The 21,844-nt window shown below is 42.2% G+C and overlaps 1 protein-coding gene across 5 annotated transcripts in view; it reads left to right on the forward strand.

Annotated features, from left to right (window-relative positions):
• CPEB3 (cytoplasmic polyadenylation element binding protein 3) overlaps positions 1–21,844 on the forward strand; it is a 231,018-nt gene that overhangs the window by 141,697 nt on the left and 67,477 nt on the right. For 2 of the 5 annotated variants that reach the window (XM_068110056.2, XM_068110050.2), the window contains exon 4: positions 7,374–7,397. The exons of the other annotated variants lie outside the window; for them this stretch is intronic. In XM_068110056.2, the coding sequence (XP_067966157.1) occupies positions 7,374–7,397 (24 nt within the window). The remainder of the gene's footprint in view (positions 1–7,373; positions 7,398–21,844) is intronic. 5 annotated transcript variants of the gene reach the window in all.

Below are 21,844 nucleotides of genomic sequence, written 5' to 3' on the forward strand. Positions count from 1 at the left end.
TATGTAATAGAAGGACCGGCGCTTGATATGCGCTCCCCGCAAGTCCACAGCCAAATTCCCACCGAGCCCTTGCAATCGATCAGGATAGCGCGTCTCTCCCAATAGTTCACAATGGCGTTCCCCAGCGAGTCCTTGTCACCAAGAATGCAATGCGCTTCAAACCAAGTCCTCAAGTCCTTTGTAATCGCATCAGTCCTTGGACATTCCTTTGCCACTGCCGTATGCACGCGAGTCCTTTGTAATCGCATCAGTCCTTGGACAGTCCTTTGCCACTGCCGTATGCACGCGAGTCCTTGTAACCAACAATGCAATGCGCTCCAAACCAAGTCCTCAAGTCCTTTGTAATCGCATCAGTCCTTGGACAGTTCTTTGCCACTGCCGTATGCACGCGAGTCCTTTGTAATCGCATCAGTCCTTGGACAGTCCTTGTAACCAACAATGCAATGTGCTCCAAACCAAGTCCTTTGCCACTGCCGTATGCACGCAAGTCCTTCGTAATGCGCACAAGTCCTTCAAGGCCTTCAGAGGGCTTTGCGCGCTGGGTTATATAGCGCTGCTTCTGCCAACCCTCTCGAACCTCTAGCCACACCCTTAACACGCCCTATCAGGCCATCTCACCCGAGCCCTGGTTGGTTGTTGGGGTCTTACCGGCTCCGCCCTTGATGTCTGCCTGACGTGGCCACACCCCCACCCTTGCGCTCCGCCCCTTTTCCAGGCCTTACCTCGTGGCCTTTGGGCTGGTTCGAGCGAAAACCCAAGGGCAGCGCACGCCGCTGGCAAGCAAGGTGCAAAGGCCAAAAAGGAGAATGGAAGGAAAACTCTCCTCCGAGGTGGAATTTGGAGGGTTTAGTGGCAAAATGGAAGGGAGTCTACCTTATTTGATTTACACAACGCAGATGATTTACTAGGGAAATGGCCTTATCCTAAACACATACTATGACATAACTAATGTTCTAAATGGGCCTACGTGTTGTTTGTGGCCTAACTATGGGGTGCAACCTTTAATGATGTTACCTGTGTGGGTTCTCAAAACCGCAACAATATATGTATGTATGTATGTGTATATATATATATATATATATATATATATATATATATATATATATATATATATATATATATATATATATATATGTATATATATATATATATGTATATATATATATATATGTATATATATATATATATGTATATATATGTATATATATATATATATATGTATATATATGTATATATATATATATATATGTATATATATATATATATATGTATATATATGTATATATATATATATATATATATATATATATATATATATATATATGTATATATATATGTATATATATTGTTACGGATTCGTCACTTCCGTTGTTGTGGTTCTCATCCACTGTAAACATTTTTGGTTGCATGTACTACTATTGTTGTCATTTAAGTGAAATAGAGATTACTATTTTCAAAAGGTAAAAAAAGTTAATGTTTTAAAAAGAAACCGGAACCGGACGAAGAGGAAAAGAAGGCGGAGCGAGTGAGTCGGACAAGAAGCCGAGCTGCTTCGAGGTCTTGAGCAAACGTTGGCGAATGAGGGTCACGAGTGAACTTCAGGTTTCCCGGCAAAGGGATTCCTGCGACAGAGTTGTTATCGCTGTGACAGATCAACCTGCGTGTCAGGTTTTGCGGTTGATTCCGAAGAGAATCGTTGTTTGAGGGCAGTTGCGCCTCGAGAAGAGGCCCGTTGGCCGTTTTTGTCTCGCGCCTGATTTCGCATCACTCTGGGCTCTTTGCCTCGCTTCAACCTTTTCACCGCATCCAAAAGTTAAGCTGGTGTGTGTGTGTGTAACGTGGATTTTGAGTGGAAATTTGCGGTTCGCCGTAAAGGGAGCCGTTGAACGTCCATATCCAAAGGGGTGATTTCCCAGTCGCCTTGAGGGCACCTTTACGCATCTTTGGCAGCGTGACTGTCACTGTCAACCGAACGGGATTCTGGTCTGGATTCGACATCATTCTGACGATCACTGGAGCGTGGAGCAACTTTGGCTTGAAGCCGGGATAGAGACATTGGGGATGTTCTTTTCGCTCACTTGGAGCACAGTGAGTTACAGTCATGTGAAAAAGTAAGTACACCCCATGTAAAGTTTTGACTTTTTCAACATATTTCAACATACAGCTATTTGATCTACATTTCAACAATATTGATAGATAAAGGTGATATAATATAACAAATATCATGAAACATTTACATTTTGTAGTCCATTGTATAATTTAAATAAACATAAATGCAAATTTAGCATGTGGAAAAAGTAAGTACACCCCTACATTTATCACTACTTCAAATACCTAAAATTAGATTCAGGTGCAAATGATTAGAACATCGTTAGAGAGGATCTTGGAGGAACCTGTCTTATTTAAACCAAAGACATTTAGTTTGGTTTGCTCTTTATTGTTGAAGTGTGCGGCGTCACCATGCCTAGATCAAAAGAGCTCTCTGATGCATTCAGAAAGAAGGTTATAGATGCCTACGAGTCTGGGAAGGGATTTAAATAGATCTCCAAACAATGTGAAATCAATCATTCGACTCTCCGGAAGATCATCTACAAGTGGAGAAGATTCCAAACAACTGCCAACTTGTTCAGGCCAGGCCGCCCCAGCAAGTTCAGCCCGAGAGCAGACCGCAAGATGCTGAAATAAGTCTCTAAGAACCCCAGAATGTCATCACGGGACCTGCAGGTAGTTCTTGCCACAGTTGATGTCAAAGTTCACGAGTCTACCATTAGAAAGAGGCTGCACAAATTTGATCGACATAGGAGGTGTGCCAGGAGGAAACCTTTGCTGTCCAGAAAGAACATCAGGGCAAGACTAAAGTTTGCCAATGAACACCTTGGCAAAGACCAGCACTCCTGGAACAATGTGCTCTGGACAGATGAGTTAACTGTAGAGCTATTTGGCCACAGTACCAGAAGACATGTTTTGGCGAAAATCAATTACAGCATTTGACCACAAGAACCTGATACCAACTGTAAAGCATGGTGGTGGAAATATTATGGTTTGGGGCAGCTTTGCTGTATCAGGGCCTGGGCAGCTCACCACCATAGAATCCACTATGAATTCTTCATTGTACCAGAGGGTGCTTGAGGATAATGTGAGGCCATCTGTCGGAAAGTTGAAGCTCAACCGAAGGTGGACCTTGCAACATGACAATGACCCTAAACATACCAGTAAATCCACCAAGGAATGGCTGAAAAGAAAGAAATGGAGGGTTCTGGAATGGCCAAGTCAAAACCCGGATCTAAATCTCATTGAAATATTGTGGGGGGATTTGAAACGAGCTGTGCATGCAAGAAACCCCTCAAACATTGCACAGCTGAAAGAATTCTGCATGGAGGAGTGGGCAAAAATATCTCCCAGTCGATGTCAGAGACTGGTAGACAGTTATAAGAAACGCCTACTTAAGGTTGTTTCTGCCAAAGGGGGCAATACCACCTATTAGAGCCAAGGGTGTTCTTACTTTTTCCACATACGAAATTTGCATTTATGTTTATTTAAATTATACAATGGACTACAAAATGTAAATGTTTGATGATATTTGTTATATTATATCACCTTTATCTATCAATATTGTTGAAATGAAGATCAAATAGCTGTATGTTGAAATATGTGGAAAAAGTCAAAACTTTACATGGGGTGTACTTACTTTTTCACGTGACTGTATATTGTACGAAACTGATGGTACCATCATAGGAATGATATATTTGTTGTACAATTGATTACTATTATTTTTTGTGCTGTTATTCTTGTGTGATCTTAATACAATACTTGTTTGTTGGTAACAATTGGTGTGCTTTCACCATTGATCTTTGACATACAGAATAACACATCTTTCTGCCGTGACTCGTCTCGGGGCTCGGAGGTACACCGTGACCGGGGTTTGGGGAGGAGCACGTAACAGAAATTGGGGGCTCGTCCGGGATTAAATACCCGAACATTCGTCCGGGATAGAATTCCCCAACGTTCCCAAAATTCCCAAATTTTTCAAAAAATTAGAAATTTTTTGTGTGAAGGTTAACAGGAGCTAACTGATGGTCACCATGGTGTTTGACGCAGAAAAGTTTGCGGCGTCCCCTAATGAGGCACAGTTCCAGGCTTTAAAAAGATCGGAACTCATGATATTGGCCAAATATTTTAACTTGGAGGTCCGAGTTAATATGAAGAAAGCAGAGATGCAGACATTGGTGGTAGAATCTCTGGTGGGACAAGGAACATGGAAAGAGGTAGCCTTGGATTGGTTACCCGAGGAAAAAGGAAATGTGCAGCTCCGGAAAATGGAGATGCAACTGCAGAGCCAGGAAAGGTTAAAAGAGTTGGAATGGAAAGCGGAAAAGGAAAGAGCAGAACGAGAACGAGAACTCGAGGAGAGAAGAGCCGAGGAAAGAGCAGAGGAAAGGAGAGCTGAAAAGGAAAGAACAGAACAGGAACGAGAACTCGAGGAGAGAAGAGCAGAGGAAAGGAGAGCTGAAGAAGAAAGAAGAGTAGAGGAAAGGAGAGCTGAAGAAGAAAGACGAGCAGAGGAAAGGAGAGCCGAAAGGGAGTTAAAGGAATGGGACATGGAGTATCAGAAGGAACTTAAACTCAAGGAGCTGGAATTACTGGGGGAACGGAGAGAAGCAGTATCCATCCCGGCTAGTTCGACAACTAGTCAGAACTCTTGGGATGTTGGTAGGCATGTGAGGCTGGTTCCACCCTTCAATGAAAAGGAGGTAGCCAAGTTCTTTTTACATTTTGAGAAGGTGGCTCAGCCCTCAACATTTTGAGAATGTTGTTTCCAGCCACTCCTTGGTCAGCCCAATTGCCCAAGGGTTTCCACTATTTCATCTTGTAAAGCAAAACTGCATTTTGTTCGAGTTTCTTACCACTTTTTTTTTCTTAAAGAAAGTAAGTGATTCTTACCTGGCACTTCACATTTGGGTGTGAAAGCTAAAATGCCAAAGCGAAAAATATGTGTTCGGAACAGTTGGACACTGTTTTCCTCTACAAGTCACACCACTGGTCACGTTTTTTTAATCATTCATTTTGTGCACAAAGTTTCGGCTCATGTTAGGTCGAAGTGGCAGAGGACAAAAGGGTAGAATCTGACAGCAGTGCAGTGGAGCAACAGGCAGACACAACCTCATAGGGGAATGAGAAAACAGGCAAAGGTGGGGAGGAAACCATATTCTGAAAAAAGGGGAGGGTTGTTTGGGTTGTCGGAGTGGAGTGAACAAGGATAGAAAGATATAACTGGTCGGGGTGGAGAATGACGTGCGAGGGTGGTGCACGGCCAACTTGAAGCCGCCTGCAGAGAAGAGCGAGATTAAATATTCATTTGAATGTCAGATGTTGAACTTGCTGGTACCTTGTATTGCAAAGTTAGTAAATTACATTGTTGGGAAGATGTCTTGGATCCATTGATCTTGACATCTTATGGAAAATGATTCCAGGTGTACAGCCTTTAACATTTTGTCTGGTTGCTGATGATATCATTGGAAGCATTTTTAAAGACCTTCACTTGCTTTTTTTACTTGTGAAAATCGAAGATTTTTCAAGTATATTGGTTGGTCTTATGCATTAGTCTGTCTGTCTGTCTGTCTGTCTGTCTCTGTCCACTCACTTATACTTGCCTACAGGTCACAATTTTAAACTGATCTTCACGAAACTTCACCAAATGGTAGAGTTCGTGGTCCGACAAAATCGTATATATTTTTGAGATCAACATAGGTCATAAGGTCAACATATGCCAAAGGTCAACCACTTCTTTCAGATTTCTAAAATCCTCAATTTTCATCCGATTGACTTGAAATTTGAATAGGATTTTCACATATGCTTACTGAATTCAACCACCAACTATTTTTGAGACCTACATCGGCCAAAAGGTAAACATAGGCCAGATTTCTAAAATTGTCAATTTTCATCCGATTAACTTAAAATTTGAAGACGATTTGCACATCAGGTCACTGAATTCAACCATCAATTATTTTTGAGGTCAAAAGGATGCTCCACTGAGTGCCATGCTACTTTGTTCTCTTTTGCCAAGTGTTGCTTTGTGAGTGATTTCTCATTTGTCTGTCTGTCTGTATGTCACTCGCCTACAGGTCACAATTTTCACGAAATTTCACCAAATGGTAGAGTTGGTCTTAGGCAAGAAGCCTATTGTTTTGGTGTCAAAAGGTCAATAGGTCAACAAAGGCCAAAGGTCACCAACTTTGTCAAATTTCTAAAATGCACAATTTTCATCCGATTGACTTGAAATTTGAAGAGGATGTGCATATCTGGTCACTGAATTTAACCACCAAGTATTTTTGAGGTCATCATAGGCCAACAACTTATTTTAGGGATTTCGCAAGTATCGTGCTATGCACGACATATTTCTTGTTTCTTTGTTGCATCTTCTGTTGGTGATTCTCACAATGCCAAAAGTTCTCAGATCTCGTGTTCGTTAAGCATTCGGCAACCTCAATTTGGCATGCTATTTTGTGCCAAACATTCCATAAGTCGAACTTAATTGATTTTTTTTGTTGTTGTTGTTGCCAGATAGAGGTTTAACGGGTTTTTTTATGGGGGTGGGGGGGGGGGGGGGGATTCCTCAGAAATATGTCATTATCATTTGTTCGCCGACTCGGTTTTTCTCAATGGTTCCGATGTAATGTATTGCAACACGACTTGGACGCTGTTGATATACTGTATGTATATATATATATCACATGTCACTATGTTGTAACACTACTTGTGTTGTTTGCTTCATTGATCAATCCCCCAACCACCTCCTCCCTCAACCCCATTCCTTCCCTGCCTTAAACCTCCCTTTTTCCTGGTCAGAAGCTGAATGAAAGTCCCAGACCCAGCCAGAAAATGTAACTTCAAATGGATTTTTTTTGATTAAATCTGTGACTTTTTTTTTTAAGATGTCTTTTGATACTTGAATGCAATGCAGACTATTTCTCAAGTCAGCAGGCACCGTGAAACAGAAACAAACTCTTCTGTAACCCATCAAATGGATCATCTTTACTGGAAAGCAGTGATTCGTCTTCTCCCTTACCGCTTGGTCATAGACTCGATGTTCGCCATTTTTTTTGCATCGGAGAGCATTTTCAGCATATGCATCCTCGCGTTTGGTTTGATGAAACTGTAATTACGGTGTCCAGATGGTGCGTGGGCTCCAGGCAGACTGGACGGCGCGTTTGCTTTGCCAAATTGCTCTTCACCGTGGGTCGTCTGTGTGTGTGCACTGTAGCTTCTGCCTTGATTGTGAAACTTATTGAAAAGTCGTTGCCATAAATTGCGCACCATAAAATACGCCTGCTTTCTCTTTGTCTCTTTTTCTCTTTTTCTGTCCTCGCATGCAGCAAGAACTTATGGAAGGAGACGAGGTAATGTGTTGCAGCATTTCATTGGGTGTTTTTTTAACTTATCATGCTACCCTTTAACTGCCCTTGGACATTGTCCCTTTTTTGTCCCTTTTTTTGTCTGTATTTCATCATCGATCCCTAGTTGTTCTTTTCTTTTTCTCTCTCTCTCTCTCTCTTTACATGGAATGTGGCATGGCTTTTATATACTGATGGAAATTTAAGCCGGCTTGTATCTGTTCTCTTTTAATTTGCATCATATATTGATTTTGGTTTTTCTTCCTTTGTGTGATGCCAGATTTTTTTAAGTGAGTAGAATGTGGTTGCGATGCAAGACTTCTTGCTTGTGGTGGTGATCGTGAAGATGCTGGGAGGGGAAGGATGGGTTGCTTGTTGTTGTTGATTCTATTTATTGTACATTTATTTGAGTTCCTGCCCTTTGAGTATGGCTATACATGTGGCAGACTGATTTATTTGATGAACCTGTATGTCATTTAGCACTTTTACAATGCGATCGATCTCCCCTTCATTCATTTCTATGAACAATCGTTTTATTTATTTATTTCCAATCACCTCACCAACGGCATCATCAATTTGAGCAATCACCTGTTGTGAGACTGCATCCAAGTCAGAAAGCAATAAGCATTGCACCAACATAACAGCTGTAGCTGTATCGTGAGGTCCTGTGAAGCGTTCCTGCATGTATTCGATGAAATGGTCGTGCGATCTGTTCGCCATACAATTTTCCACCAGTGCCATTCTGGCGAGGCTTTGAGGGGAATCGCCCATTTCAGGATTTAACGATTTAAAATGTGGGAACAGTTTGAGGGGGAATGAAATCGAACCAACCATTTTCTGCCCAAAAAAAGAGCTCTTGCCATGTTGTGTTTCACAACATTAGTTTAATTAGGTGCCCCCCCCTGTTGCCGCACCAAGAATGTAGAACAGCAATCATTGTCGTGTTACTTGTCGGAACATTACAATGCAATTCTTGTTTGAAGCTGAGAGGTAGATATTAAATTAGATCCATGGGTTCTGAAGCTCACCTGGATCAGGAGCAACAGTCAATGACATCATAAAAAAATTGAAATTTTGTTCATGTGCGGAATCTGGTCACGTGATTGGTTGAATGGGACCCCTTTTGATGCCGATTACAGCAATACATGTTTACAGGTCATATTTTTACAGGTTATGGTTGTTTGGTCATGGTTATGTTTTAAACAGGTTATGTTTTGGCTGAGGGCATGGCTGTGCTGCTGATGCCAACGGCTCCCCTCACCCCCTGCAGGTTAGCGCAGGATTTTTTAGTGTTCTAAGCCGGATTCAACCCGTTAATGAGCGCAGATTTTGATGCGGTCAATACACCCTCGTTAGGCATCAGATATGAAGCTTGTGGCCAAGTTTCGTCAAAATCATGTTTGGTTCAAGCGATATCGATTGAAGTGTTTACAGACCCACTTACAGACTGCTTGATCGCATTAGCTCACCAGACTAAAGTCCAGGTGAGCTAAAAATGAAATGGATTGAAATAAAATTGGGATGTTTTATTTCGTCTTCTCTGCAGATATCTAAATATTTTAGTTTAAAAAAAACTATATTATTAGTTCAGGTTCTGAAGACTATTATTACCTCCGCCACCGAAGGTGGATGGAGGCTAAATTTTCACCCCTGTCTGTTTGTTACTTGGAAAAAAAAAAAAAAATCCAAGTATGTTGATCACTCCGGTGTGTGTGTGTGTGTGTGTGTGTGTGTGTGTGTGTGTGTGTGTGTGTGTGTGTGTGTGTGTGTGTGTGTGTGTGTGTGTGTGTGTGTGTGTGTGTGTGTGTGTGTGTGTGTGTGTGTGTGTGTGTGTGTGTGTGTGTGTGTGTGTGTGTGTGTGTGTGTGTGTGTGTGTGTGTGTGTGTCTCTGTCTGTCTGTCTGTCTGTCCGCTCACTTATACTTGCCTGCAGGTCACAATTTTAAACCGATCTTCACGAAACTTTACCCAATAGTAGAGTTCGTGGTCCGACAAAATGCTATATATTTTTGGGGTCAAAAGGTCAACATAGGCCAAAGATCAACCACTTTTTTCAAATTTCTAAAATCCTCAATTTTCATCCGATTGACTTGAAATTTGAATAGGATATACATATCGGCAAACTGAATTCAACCAGCAACTATTTTTAAGATCAGCATAGGCCAAAAGGTCAACAGGCCAATGGTCAACCACTTTTTTTCAAATTTCTAAAATCCTCAATTTTCATCCGATTGACTTCAAATTTGAATAGAATATACATGTCGGCGAAAATTGAATTCAACCACCAACTGTTTTTGAGATCAGCATAGGCGAAAAGGTCAACATAGGCCAAAGGTCAACCACTTTTTTTTGAATTCCTAAAATCTTCAATTTTCATCCGATTGACTTGAAATTTGAAAAGGATTTACATATCGGCTATCTGAATTCAACCACCAACTATTTTTGAGATCAGCATCGGCCAACAGGTCAACATAGGCCAAAAGTCAACAACAATTTCAAATTTCTAAAATCCTCAATTTTCATATGATTCACTTGAAATTTGAATGGGATATGCACATCAGTTTACTGAATTCAACGAACAACTATTTTTGAGATCAGCATAGGCCAAAGGTCAACATAGGCCAATGGTCAACAACCATTTCAAATTTCTAAAATCATCAATTGAAATCCGATTGACTTTTTTTTCTTTTTTTCTTTTTCCTTTTTGTATACAAGATCGAGGCTCGTGAAAGAGCTAACATTAATCACACAGAAAGACAAACCGACACATGAAACATGTAACATGGGGAGCGGTAGACAAGATGGGGCGACAGGGGGAGGAACACAAACACAACATCTGAGAGCAGGGACATCGAGAGATCTGTGGAAGGGAGAGGGCTTTGGGGGGGGGGGGGGAGGCATGGGAAGTGGGGGTGGGAGAGGTATAAAACATATGGACACTGCCGGGACTTCCAGGAAAGAAGTTGGAATTTCAAACAAGGTGGATCTGGGGTGAATTAGTGGGGGTAGAAAAGATCAAGGTTTTGGATGGGGAAAGATAAGAGATGGTGGTGAACAGCTGTTTTAAAGACCTGGAGGGAGGAGTGGGATTGAAGGGAGTGTGGGAGTTTGCTCCAGAGGTGGGAGAAAAGTGGAATGAAAGAGTGAAGGTGAGCAGAGAGCCGAGATTTCGGCAGTTTAACCATCAGAGGGTTGCTGGCAGATCTTGTGCGACCTGTAGGAATATTTGGGGGACAAAGCACAGAGAGCTGGGGGAGCAAGGCCGGAGAGGAGTCGGTAGAAGACAGAAAGACCACCTACCTGTCTGCGGTGAGTGAGTGAAAGGCCCTCGGAGATAGCTTCATCACGGGAGATTCCAATGATTCTGAAAGCTTTGGTTTCAACAGCGTGAAGCCGAGCTAGGTGTGAGGCAGGAGCACCGGCCCATAGGGGAGAACAGTATTCCATTGAGCTGCGGATGAAAGCATTGTATGTGGTGAGGAGCTCAGGTGTGCCGAGGAAGGACTTCGCACGATGGAGGATGCCCAGTTGGCGACTGGCTTTGGAGGCCAGCTTGGAAATGTGGTTTTCCCAAGAAAGATCTTGGCAGATAGTGAGACCCAAAAGCTTGAGCGACAGAACTTCTTGGAGAGGATTGTTGAGAAAGTATATGGGAGGGTTGTCCAGTCGATCTTTTCGGAGAGACATAGTAAGAGTGTGAGATTTGTCAGGATTGAAAGACATGTTCCACTTGTTTGACCAGTCTGTGATTTTGTCCAGGTCTTCAGAGAGTGAGGAGGCTGCAGACTGCCGATCTAAGGGAAGAGGAATGGAGTGGCAGAGAGTGGAGTCATCAGCAAAGAGATAGAGAGGATTTTGCAGAGAGTCGGAGAGATCATTGATAAAGACCAGAAAAGGCACAGGACCCAGAACACTGCCTTGGGGAACTCCAGCCTGAACAGGAAGGGGAGATGAGAGAAATCCATTCAGGGCCACACGTTGTCTACGACCAGAGAGGAAGTCCGCAAGCCAGGCATGGAGATTTCTATGGATACCATAGGAGGAGAGTTTGGTGAGCAGAGCTGCGTGCCAGACCGTATCGAAGGCACGTGATATGTCAAGGGAGACGGCTCTGATTTCCTGTTTGGCATTGAGGACCTCCATCCATTGTTGAGACAGCAGAAGCAGCATGTCCAGAGTAGAATGACCTGGTCTGAATCCAAATTGATGATCGGAGATCAAGCCATTGGAGAAGAGGAAGGATTTGATATCCGAAGCAATGATGGATTCCATGACTTTGCTGATAATTGGGAGCAGGCTGATTGGTCTGTAGTTGCAAGGATCTGTTTTTGCACCTTTTTTGTGTAAAGCGGTAATGTTTGCTGATTTCCAGGATGCTGGCAGATGACCTTGAGCAAAAGAGAGGGTGAAAAGAACAGAGAGAGGGTGAGATAGAGCGGCAGAGCAGGATTTTAGGACCCGTGGGCTGATGCCGTCTGGTCCAGTTGCAGAATCAGAGTCGAGGTTTGACAAAAGCTCCTCCACCTTGTCAGGAGAGAAGGACACAGAGTCCAGGAGCAGTTGGGTTCGACTGGTTAAGGTGGGAACAGAGAGAGATGGGTTTGGGACACAAGATTTTGAGGCAAACACAGAGTTGAGGCATTCGGCTTTGTCACGTGCGGTGTCAACTGTGTAGCCATTTGAGGTAAGGGAGGGGATGGAGGGGGAATACTCACCAGAAACGGATTTGACCAGACGCCACCAGGATTTGGAGGAAGGAGACAGGTTTGAGAGTTCATTCTTGAGTGTGGGGAGATAGTGCTTCCTGGCACTCCTGAGGGTAAACACACACTTGTTCCGAGCTTGGTGGAAGGAACTGAGATTGCCTTCAGTTGGATTAGCCTTCCAAGTGGCAAAGGCAAGTTGTTTCAGGGCAACTGCCTCACCACAAGATTCAGTGTACCATGGACGGGAGGAAGGGTAAGACAACTGAAGATGAGATGGGATAAATCTGTGCATGAGAGAGAGCAGTTTGCTTTGGAAGAATTCCCAGGAAGAATTGATGTCAGAGGCAGTGGAGATGGGGAGACCAGTCCAGATGATTGATGGCTGCTTGAAGACCGTGCCAGTCGGCCTGAGTGAAATGCCAGACTCGTCGACGCTGAGGAGGCTCTCTGAGAATGGCCAGAGAGATGTCCACTTTAACAAGCACATTATCAGAAGAACCGATTGGGGCAGAAGAAGAGTACCAGACATTAGCAGGGAAGTTTGAAATTTGAAGTTTGAAGAAGACTTGAAATTTGAAGAGGATTTACATATCGGCGAACTGAATTCAACCACCAACTATTGATGAGATAAACATTGGCCAAAAGGTCCACATAGGTCAAAGGTCAACAACAATTTCAAATTTCTAAAATCGTCAATTTTCATTCCATTGGATTGAAATTTAAAAACGACTTTCATATCACCTTACTGAAAGCAACCACCAACAATTTTTGAGGTCAACATAGGCCAAAATAGTGGGGGGGCCAATGTTTTCCCGTTGAATTCAAATGTTAATTTGTGGACACTGGTTGGGTTGTCTTTAGGGATGATAGAAGTTGTAGAAAAAATATGTCTCCATTTTTTTCAAGTTCTTTATAGCGGCCATTTTGGATTATCAAAATGGCGTTTGTTGAAAACCGAAATTGTCATTATCTTGGCTTCTAAATGACCTAGAGTGTTAATTTTGGTGTCCAAATGTACATATTTGCGGATACTTAATCCAATAAACACACATTTATACACCTACATATGATCAAAAGGGTTCTTATGGCAGCCATCTTGGATTTTCACGCACTTATGCCAACACATATATATATTTTTTTCCATCATTTTCACTTCTAAATCACATAAAGGCTGGACTTTAGTGTTCAAATGTACACTTATAATGTCTTTGTGCAATATTTTTAGTTGGCAGTGTTCATTGTTACATTGAAGGATCTCCATCCTCCTCATCATCAGTGTTATCGATTCCCATGGGGCGCTCCTGACCCGTGTTACCACACACCTCTTCATCTGCCCCACACATACACATCTCAGAACAGTTGAGATGCTGAGACCTGCATGAACAGTGAGACATGCATTGGGTCTTCTTGCAGTTACATTTGATTAGATGTGTGATGGCAGCTGGGGCTGGAGGGTCCTTGGTTGTGATGGGCACCAGCTGATCTCCTTCTGCTCTCCATCCATGTTCTGTTGGTTGTGGAAGCTGGGGGTCCGGTACATCAGCCTGATGCCACACCATGATTGTGAGCTGTCACTGATTGTGAGCCAGCCATCTGACGGGCTTCTTCAGCAAGCCTACTCAGCTCTGGTGCTGTCAGAAAGAACCTTTCGCGGGCACTGGCATTCTGGGTAATGCCCACAATACCCCCTGTCACCTTCATGATCCTGTTGATGTGCTCCAGTGCATGGTCCACACCTACAGCACAGAAGGGGATTTCATTCTTATGGACACTGAAGTTCCCATCCATGAACTCTTGGTAGATCCCTGGATCTGTCATCTTCAGGGCCTTCATCTCTGCAAGGTACCGGGGAGTCAGCCTGGCATATTTCTGTTTGTCATGTGCAAAGAAGTATATGCACATCTCATCCAGTGAAGACAGGTGAAGCTCAAATTGTCCATCACGGGTGGCACGGATGAATGTGTATATCAGCATTATCATCCGCATGTAGCGTCGCACAAACTTGAACAGTGGACTCTTGGCTTCTTTCCTCTCATCAAACTTTGCCATGGCCTCCAGGACTTCGTTTGACTCGAGGACAGCTAGCATGTTGTTCTGCGCGCTTGTCATCTCCTCTCAGTTGTGTAGATGACAGCTCTGGGCAACCTGTTGTGCTGACTGGGTACATGGGCCCCTCAGATGGGGATGCTCTTGGAAGAATTCGTCCACATAGAGGTCGAAGAGGGCTTGGACAGTGGTGATGTGGGCCTCCAAAGCCCTCTTCATGTGCTTGGCTTCCAGTATTTGTCTGGTCGTTGTTGGGCCATAGATATCAGCCTCAGACCAAGCCTCGTCAAGACCACTGTCCTCTATGGCATTCCCAGCAGCCCTCAGTGCAGCCATCACAGTGTGCATCTCCCCTAGTCGCAGTACCCACTTGCCTTTGCAGTCATCTCTGGTCATCTCCAGCTGTTTGGCTCGCTCATACAGGGCCATGTCTAAGGTGATCACTGTCTTCCTATCGGGACCCATGACCATGCAGTTGATTTGCTGTGTCTGTTTCAAGACTGTTATCAGTGTTTGCCATTCATGGGCTGGTGCTGCTACCAATGGCAGGGCGTTGACCTCTGTCAGAGGCTTCGAAGAGGAGAGCAGTGAGTTGTAGGCTGTCCAAGTTGGGATATCGTGATGCTTGATCCTACTGCCAGGTGGTTGTTTTGGATCGTGGACGAGTGACCCAACAGGGTCAGCATGCTGGGGTTCTGCAGCTTGCAGCTGGTCATCTGGTGGGATGATGTCGTCTTGTACGTCCTCAGCTTCAGCTGTTCGCATGATTGTGCGTGAAAGTAGCCACACTGTGTCCGTCGCAGAGTACGGCTTGGTGACATCTGGGTTTGACCGTGTCTTGAAGCTATACGTGGTACCTGTGGCAGATTGTTTGTTTGGTGCTTGGCAAGGAACAAAGTCTGGAGCAGTCAGAACCTTGAGTGAGCGGTGTCTGGCCTTTCGGTCATGTAGTGTCAGTGTTCTATGTTCATCTGTGGAGGGTGCATGTTCCCGTCGTTGGTAGAGTGCCCAGGCTGTAGCATGGAGTGTCCGCTTCCCATCAGGTGTGTCTTCATTGAAGTCACTGTTGTCCACTGCAAAGAAGACAAACGTCCCTATGCGCATGGTTCTTGGAAAGTATACACCCTGTTCTGTCGTAGACTCTATGACTGAGTTGGCCAGCTGTGTCTCCAACCGCAAGATCCGACTATAATCAACAGACAGACCGAACCCATGCAGGAAATCCAGAAGCTTCTTGTTTCTGGTGGACTGATGGACTACAATGGCAACGGCAAGCTGCTGTGGCCATTCTAAGCGATGGCGGAATGGTGCATCTGGCTCTTTGGGCTTGTACGTGACTTGGCGTTTTGACTTGTAGCCGTACATGATGTTCTGACTGATGGTTATAACATCTCGATGAATAGTGGCTGAGCGCATAGTCTCTGGCTCAATGCTCGTGGCTGGTCCTTCCAGTAGCCAGCGGAGGAAAGCATAGAGTACTTTGGGTACATGCTTTTCAGCATCATCAGTGTTCATTTCTCCTTCAAATTGCCATGGGTGCTTGTTCTGACAAGCAATGGCACTGCGGAGAACAGAGGCACTCTCAAACAGTTGTTCGATGTTTTTTTCATTTGTCTTCGTCATTGCATCTTCGACAGCTGCATCACGCACGGCAGTGGAGAATACACAGTCTGACTCGTTTCGACGTTTTGGTTTCATGAAGTGAACGTCATCAATGTGAGAGTTGATTTTCTCCTTCATGCCTTGGGTAGTAGGTGATGGGACATTGTGCACACCATTATTGTCAAGAATCCTGGAGTAAACCGACTTCAGGTCAGACATGTTGAGAATTTCACCAGCTTGGAGTAGAGAGCGAACAAGGCTGACAAACTCAATGTCTGCGGCTATTTTGATAACATTAGTTTCTTGCAGTATGTGTTCTTTGTCATCACTTGATGTCCCACTCTTGGGAGCACGTTGGACATTCTGCACCCAGCATGGGAGATGATACTTGACGTCGATCGCATGAGCATCATGTGCACTGATGGCAGCACTCAGCTGAACTTTCCACTTGTGGTTGCTGCCTTCTTCAACAGCTTTCTTCAGCTGTTTACCTGCGTTGAACGTGCATACAACATGTACACTTTCCTTAGTGACCTCTTGACAGAAGAAACAAAGGTCTCTGTTGAATGGAGTTGATGATGAACGTGTGAAGCGAAGAGTCTCGTCTTGCGTAGAACCTGAGGTACTTGCAGCGGCAGGTGCAGAAGAAGGACGTCCACACCTCTTATGAAGATGCTGGGTGTCGCCATGTTCGCAGGCTTTCTGGTGGCGAACTCTAGCACGCTCCAGGTGAGCAGTGTTGCATGTAGATCCATAACATGCCCGGTGCCACTTTGCTTTATTGTTCCTCAAGTCAGTGGCAGTGAAACAGCTTAATCGTTCGCTGATCTGTTTGAAGTCGGCATCACCATATCGTGCCCTCTCCTGGATGAACTGGAGAAACTTTGCATATGAGCCCAGTGTTGGCTCAGTCACTAGTGCACCTTGGGGATCCTGGCACTGAATGCAAAGTGTGAAATCAGTTTCTTTCTTGGTTTTCTTGCTTTTTGGCTCCATCATAGCTCAGGGTCACGAATCTGGAACATACAAATAACAAATAACAATTAAGATAGATGTGCATTAAGTTAGATTTTGGACACTGGTTCGGCTGTGCCATAAAAACCTATTTTTATCCCTTGTAGGTTATTAAAGAAGGTTTCATTCAATTCTCTATCCCCAAAAATGTACAACTGGACACCAGAATCGAAACTCTAGGTCATTTAGAAGCCAAGATAATGGAATTTTACGTTTTCGACATCCGCCATTTTGAAAATCCAAAATGGCCGCCATAAAGAACTTGAAACAATTGGAGACATATTTTTTCTAGAACTTATATCATCCCTAAAGACAGCCCAACCAGTGTCCAAAAATTAACAAGCAATTTCACCGGGCATTTCAATCTGCTACATTGGCCCCCCCACTAAAAGGTCAACATAACCGAATTTCTAAAATTGGCAATTTTCATCACGTTAACTTAAACTTTGAAGACGGTTTGCATGTCAGTCACTGAATTCAACCACTTATTATTTTTGAGGTCAAAAGGATGCCTCACTGAGTGCCATGCTACTTTGTTCTGTTTTGCCAAGTGTCACTCTATGAGTGATTTTTCATGTGTTTGTTTGTCTGTCCGCTCACTTATACTTGCCTGCAGGTCACAATTTTAAACCGATTTTCACGAAACTTTACAAAATGGTAGAGTTCGTAGTCCGACAAAATCCTATATATTTTTGAGATCAACATATGCCAAAGGTCAACCACTTTTTTCAAATTTCTAAAATCCTCAATTTTCATACGATTGACTTGAAATTTGAATAGGATATACATATCAGCAAACTGAATTCAACCACCAAGTATTTTGAGATCAACATCGGCCAAAAGGTCAACATAGGTTAAAGGTCAACCACTTTTTTCAAATTTCTAAAATCCTCAATTTTCATACGATTGACTTGAAATTTGATTAGGATTTACATATTGGCTTACTCAATTGAACCACCAACTATTCTTGAGATGAGCATCGGCCAAAAGTTCAACGTAGGCCAAAGGTCAACCACTTTTTAAAAAATTTCTAAAATCCTCAATTTTCATCGAATTGACTTGAAATTTGAATCGGATATACATATCGGCAAACTGAATTCAACCACCAACTATTTTTGAGATCAGCATAGACCAAAAGGTCAACATAGGCCAAAGGTCAACAACCATTTCAAATTTCTAAAATCCTCAATTTCCATCTGATTGACTTCAAATTTGAATAGAATATACATATCGGTGAATTGAATTCAACCACCAACTGTTTTTCAGATCAGCATAGGCGAAAAGTTCAACGTAGGCCAAAGGTCAACCACTTTTTTTTAAATTTCTAAAATCCTCAATTTTCATCGAATTGACTTGAAATTTGAATAGGATATACATATCGGCAAACTGAATTCAACCACGAACTATTTTTGAGATCAGCATCGGCCAAAAGGTCAACATAGGCCAAAGGTCAACAACCATTTCAAATTTCTAAAATCCTCAATTTTCATCTGATTGACTTCAAACTTGAATAGAATATACATGCAGGTGAACTAAGTTCAACCAACAACTATTTTTGAGATCAGCATAGGTCAAAAGGTCAACATAGGCCAAAGGTCAACCACTTTTTCCGAATTTATAAAATCCTCAATTTTCATCCGATTGACTTGAAATTTGAAAAGGATTTACATATCGGCTCTCTGAATTCAACCACCAACTATTTTTGAGATCAGCATCGGCCAAAACGTCAACATAGGCCAAAAGTCAACAACAATTTCAAATTTCTAAAATCCTCAATTTTCATACGATTCACTTGAAATTTGAATGGGATATGCACATCAGTTTACTGAATTGAACGAACAACTATTTTTGACATCAGCATAGTCCAAAAGGTCAACATAGGCCAATGGTCCACAACCATTTCAAATTTCTAAAATCCTCAATTGAAATCCGATTGACTTTAAATTTGAATAGGATATACATATCGGCACACTGGATTCAACCACCAACTATTTTTGAGATCAGCATAGGCCAAAAGGTCAACATAGGCCAAAGGTCAACAACCATTTCAAATTTCTAAAATCCTCAATTTTCATCCAATTGACTTGAAATTTGAATAGGATATACATATCGGCAAAGTAAATTCAACCACCAACTATTTTTGAGATCAGCATAGGCCAAAAGGTCAACATAGGCCAAAGCTCAACCACTTTTTTCCATATTTCTAAAATCCTCAATTTTCATCCGTTTGACTTGAAATTTGAATGATTTACATATCGCCGAACTGAATTCAACCACCAACTATTTTTGAGATCAGCATAGCCAAAAAGGTCAACGTAGGCCAAAGGTCAACCACTCTTTTTCCAAATTTCTAAAATCCTCAATTTTCGTCCGATTGACTTGAAATTTGAATAGGATTTACATATCGGCGAACTGAATTCAACCACCAACTATTTTTGAGATCAACGTAGGCCAAATGGTCAACATAGGCCAAAGGTCAACCACCTTTTTTCTAATTTCTAAAATCCTCAATTTTCATCTGATTGACTTGATATTTGAATAGGATTTTCATATCGGCCAACTGAATTCAACCACCAACTATTGTTGAGATCAGATAGGCCAAAAGGTCAACAAAGGCGAAAGGTGAACAACAATTTCAAATTTATAAAATCCTCAATTTTCATCCCATTCACTTGAAATTTGAATGGGATTTACAAATCGGCAAACTAAATTCAACCACCAACTATTTTTTTTAGATCAGCTTTGGCCAAAAGGTCAACATAGGCCAAAGGTCAACAACAATTTTAAAATTCTCAATTTTCATCCGATTGACTTGAAATTTGAATAGGATTTTTATATCAGCTAACTGAATTCAACCACTAACTTTTTTTGAGACCAACATAGGTCATAAGGTCAACATAGGCCATAGGTCAACCACTTTTTTGAAATTCCTAAAATCCTCAATTTTCATCCGATTGACTTGAAATCTGAATAGGATTTGCATATCAGCTTACTGAAACCAACCACCAACTATTTTTGAGGTCAACATAGGCCAAATTTCTAAAATTGCAAATTTTCATCACATTAACTTAAACTTTGAAGACGATTTGCATATCAGGTCACTGATTTCAACCACTAATGATTTTTGACGTCAAAAGGATGCTCTACTGAGTGCCATTCTATTTTGTTCTGTTTTGCCAAGTGTCGCTCTATGAGTGATTTTTCATCTATCTGTTTGTTTGTGAACAAAATATCTCAAAAAGTTGTGGACGGATTCAGACGAAATTTGGCAGAGATGTAGCGTATGTCACAAGGACGAAATGATTAGGTTTTGATGAAGATTATTAGATTAGATTAGAAATGATTAAATTTTGTTGTACTTGTGTTCTTCCCTCTCTTTCCCCATCTTCTCTCGCACTCCCTTTATTGTATGTTTTGTTAGTCCTGCTGCCCTCTGCAAGAAAGCAGAACTTGTGATGGAAGTTCACATGGCCTTAAAGCCAAAGCTACTCTGGAGTGGCTAAGTAACAAAAAGATAAATGCCCTTGAGTGGCCTAATCAGAGCCCCGACCAAAATACAATCAAAAATCAGTGGCATGACTTGAAGATTGCTGTCCATCAACCCCCCCCCCCCCCCCCCCCCGCCCCATGCAACTTGACTGAGCTTGAACAGTTTTGTACAGAAGAATGGGCAAATATTGCCCAATCAAGGTATGCAAAGTTGGTAGAGACCTATCGCAACAGACTTACAGCTGTAATTGCTGTCAAAGGTGCTTCCACCAAGTATTATCCCAGTGGGGTGGACACTTATCCAACCAACATAGTCTAGTTTTGTGCTTTTAATTCATTTTCTGAAATTTGTAGAATTTGTTCTTAACTTGAAAGTTGTGGGTTACGATGTGTTGATAAAAATTCTGATTTAAAGCAAGTTAATTCCAAGCTATAAGGCGACAAAAGGTAAAAATTCCGAAAGGGGGTTTAGACTTTCTATAGGAAAATTCCGAAAGGGGGTGTAGACTGTATCGAAGAAACAGTTTCAAATGGACCACCTCGCCGCCATGCGAGCATTTAAGTTACATCGGTTGTGGCAATAAACGAGAATACTTGCTTTCTGGCTCGATGACAGAAAACGCCATTTGCATTTTTGCCACTTTCATCCTTACCCTGTTTAGAATCTTGTGCAGACACGGGCAACTTGCTAGTAACGAAAACTCACAAAGGGTCGTAAGCATAATCATTGCTTGAATTACAAACCCTTTTTGCCTTTTTGTGACCAAAGCTGAAGGATAGCTCTTCTGAATGTGCTTATCTTTTGAGTAGAAAAGTCGTGGAATGGCTGCAGTTGAAAATCTCTCTTATGTGTTTGATGTTATTCTCTTATGGCCTATTCTACTTGGACAAAGTGCATTATTCCGATGTTCTTTTTTATAGTTTTAACAGAAGGAAGACTTGTTGTTTTTTGTTTTCTGGACTGTCTGCTTGCTTATTTGGCAGCCAATTATATCTCAATATGCACAGTTCTGTTCTTAAAGGAGCACTCGATGAAGCCAGAGCAACTTCAATTGAGCTGCTAATTAAATTACATATTACCAAATTAAAAGTGAAAAACAAATTGAGGGATTAATTTGTATAGTTTCTCATTTTGCAAAGTTTGACCATTACTGCAACGCTTGATCGTTTTAATTGAAAATTGAGTTTTTATAAAGAGTAATTGTTCAGCCTGCAGGTAGCTCTTGGCACTTACTATCCCTAGCAAGCCACTTACATTTGATGTATTGCCTGTCATTTGTAGTTATCCTTTAGTTTTGTCCATCCAAAAGGAATGCTCCGTTGCAGAAAAATAGCACCATTTTCCATCTGGCCTTGCTTTGCACTTTGTCAAAGATCTGTCGTGGTCCGGTCAAGTTCAAGCTTGCATGACATGTCACGTACATTTAGAGGAAAGAAATTGCCGAACGTTTTGGCAGTTTCAACGGATCGACCTTCATGTATTGCTTGATTGCTTTGATTTATGCAAGTTCTCTCCATCATTTTTGCACTAATGGATGGCATTTTCCACCATTGATTCCTGGACCTTCAGTTTTCATCTGCATGCATTTTTTGTCTT

The sequence above is a fragment of the Myxine glutinosa genome, chromosome 3 (assembly GCF_964187855.1).
Source record: "Myxine glutinosa chromosome 3, kmMyxGlut1.1, whole genome shotgun sequence".
Classification (NCBI taxonomy): domain Eukaryota; kingdom Metazoa; phylum Chordata; class Myxini; order Myxiniformes; family Myxinidae; genus Myxine; species Myxine glutinosa.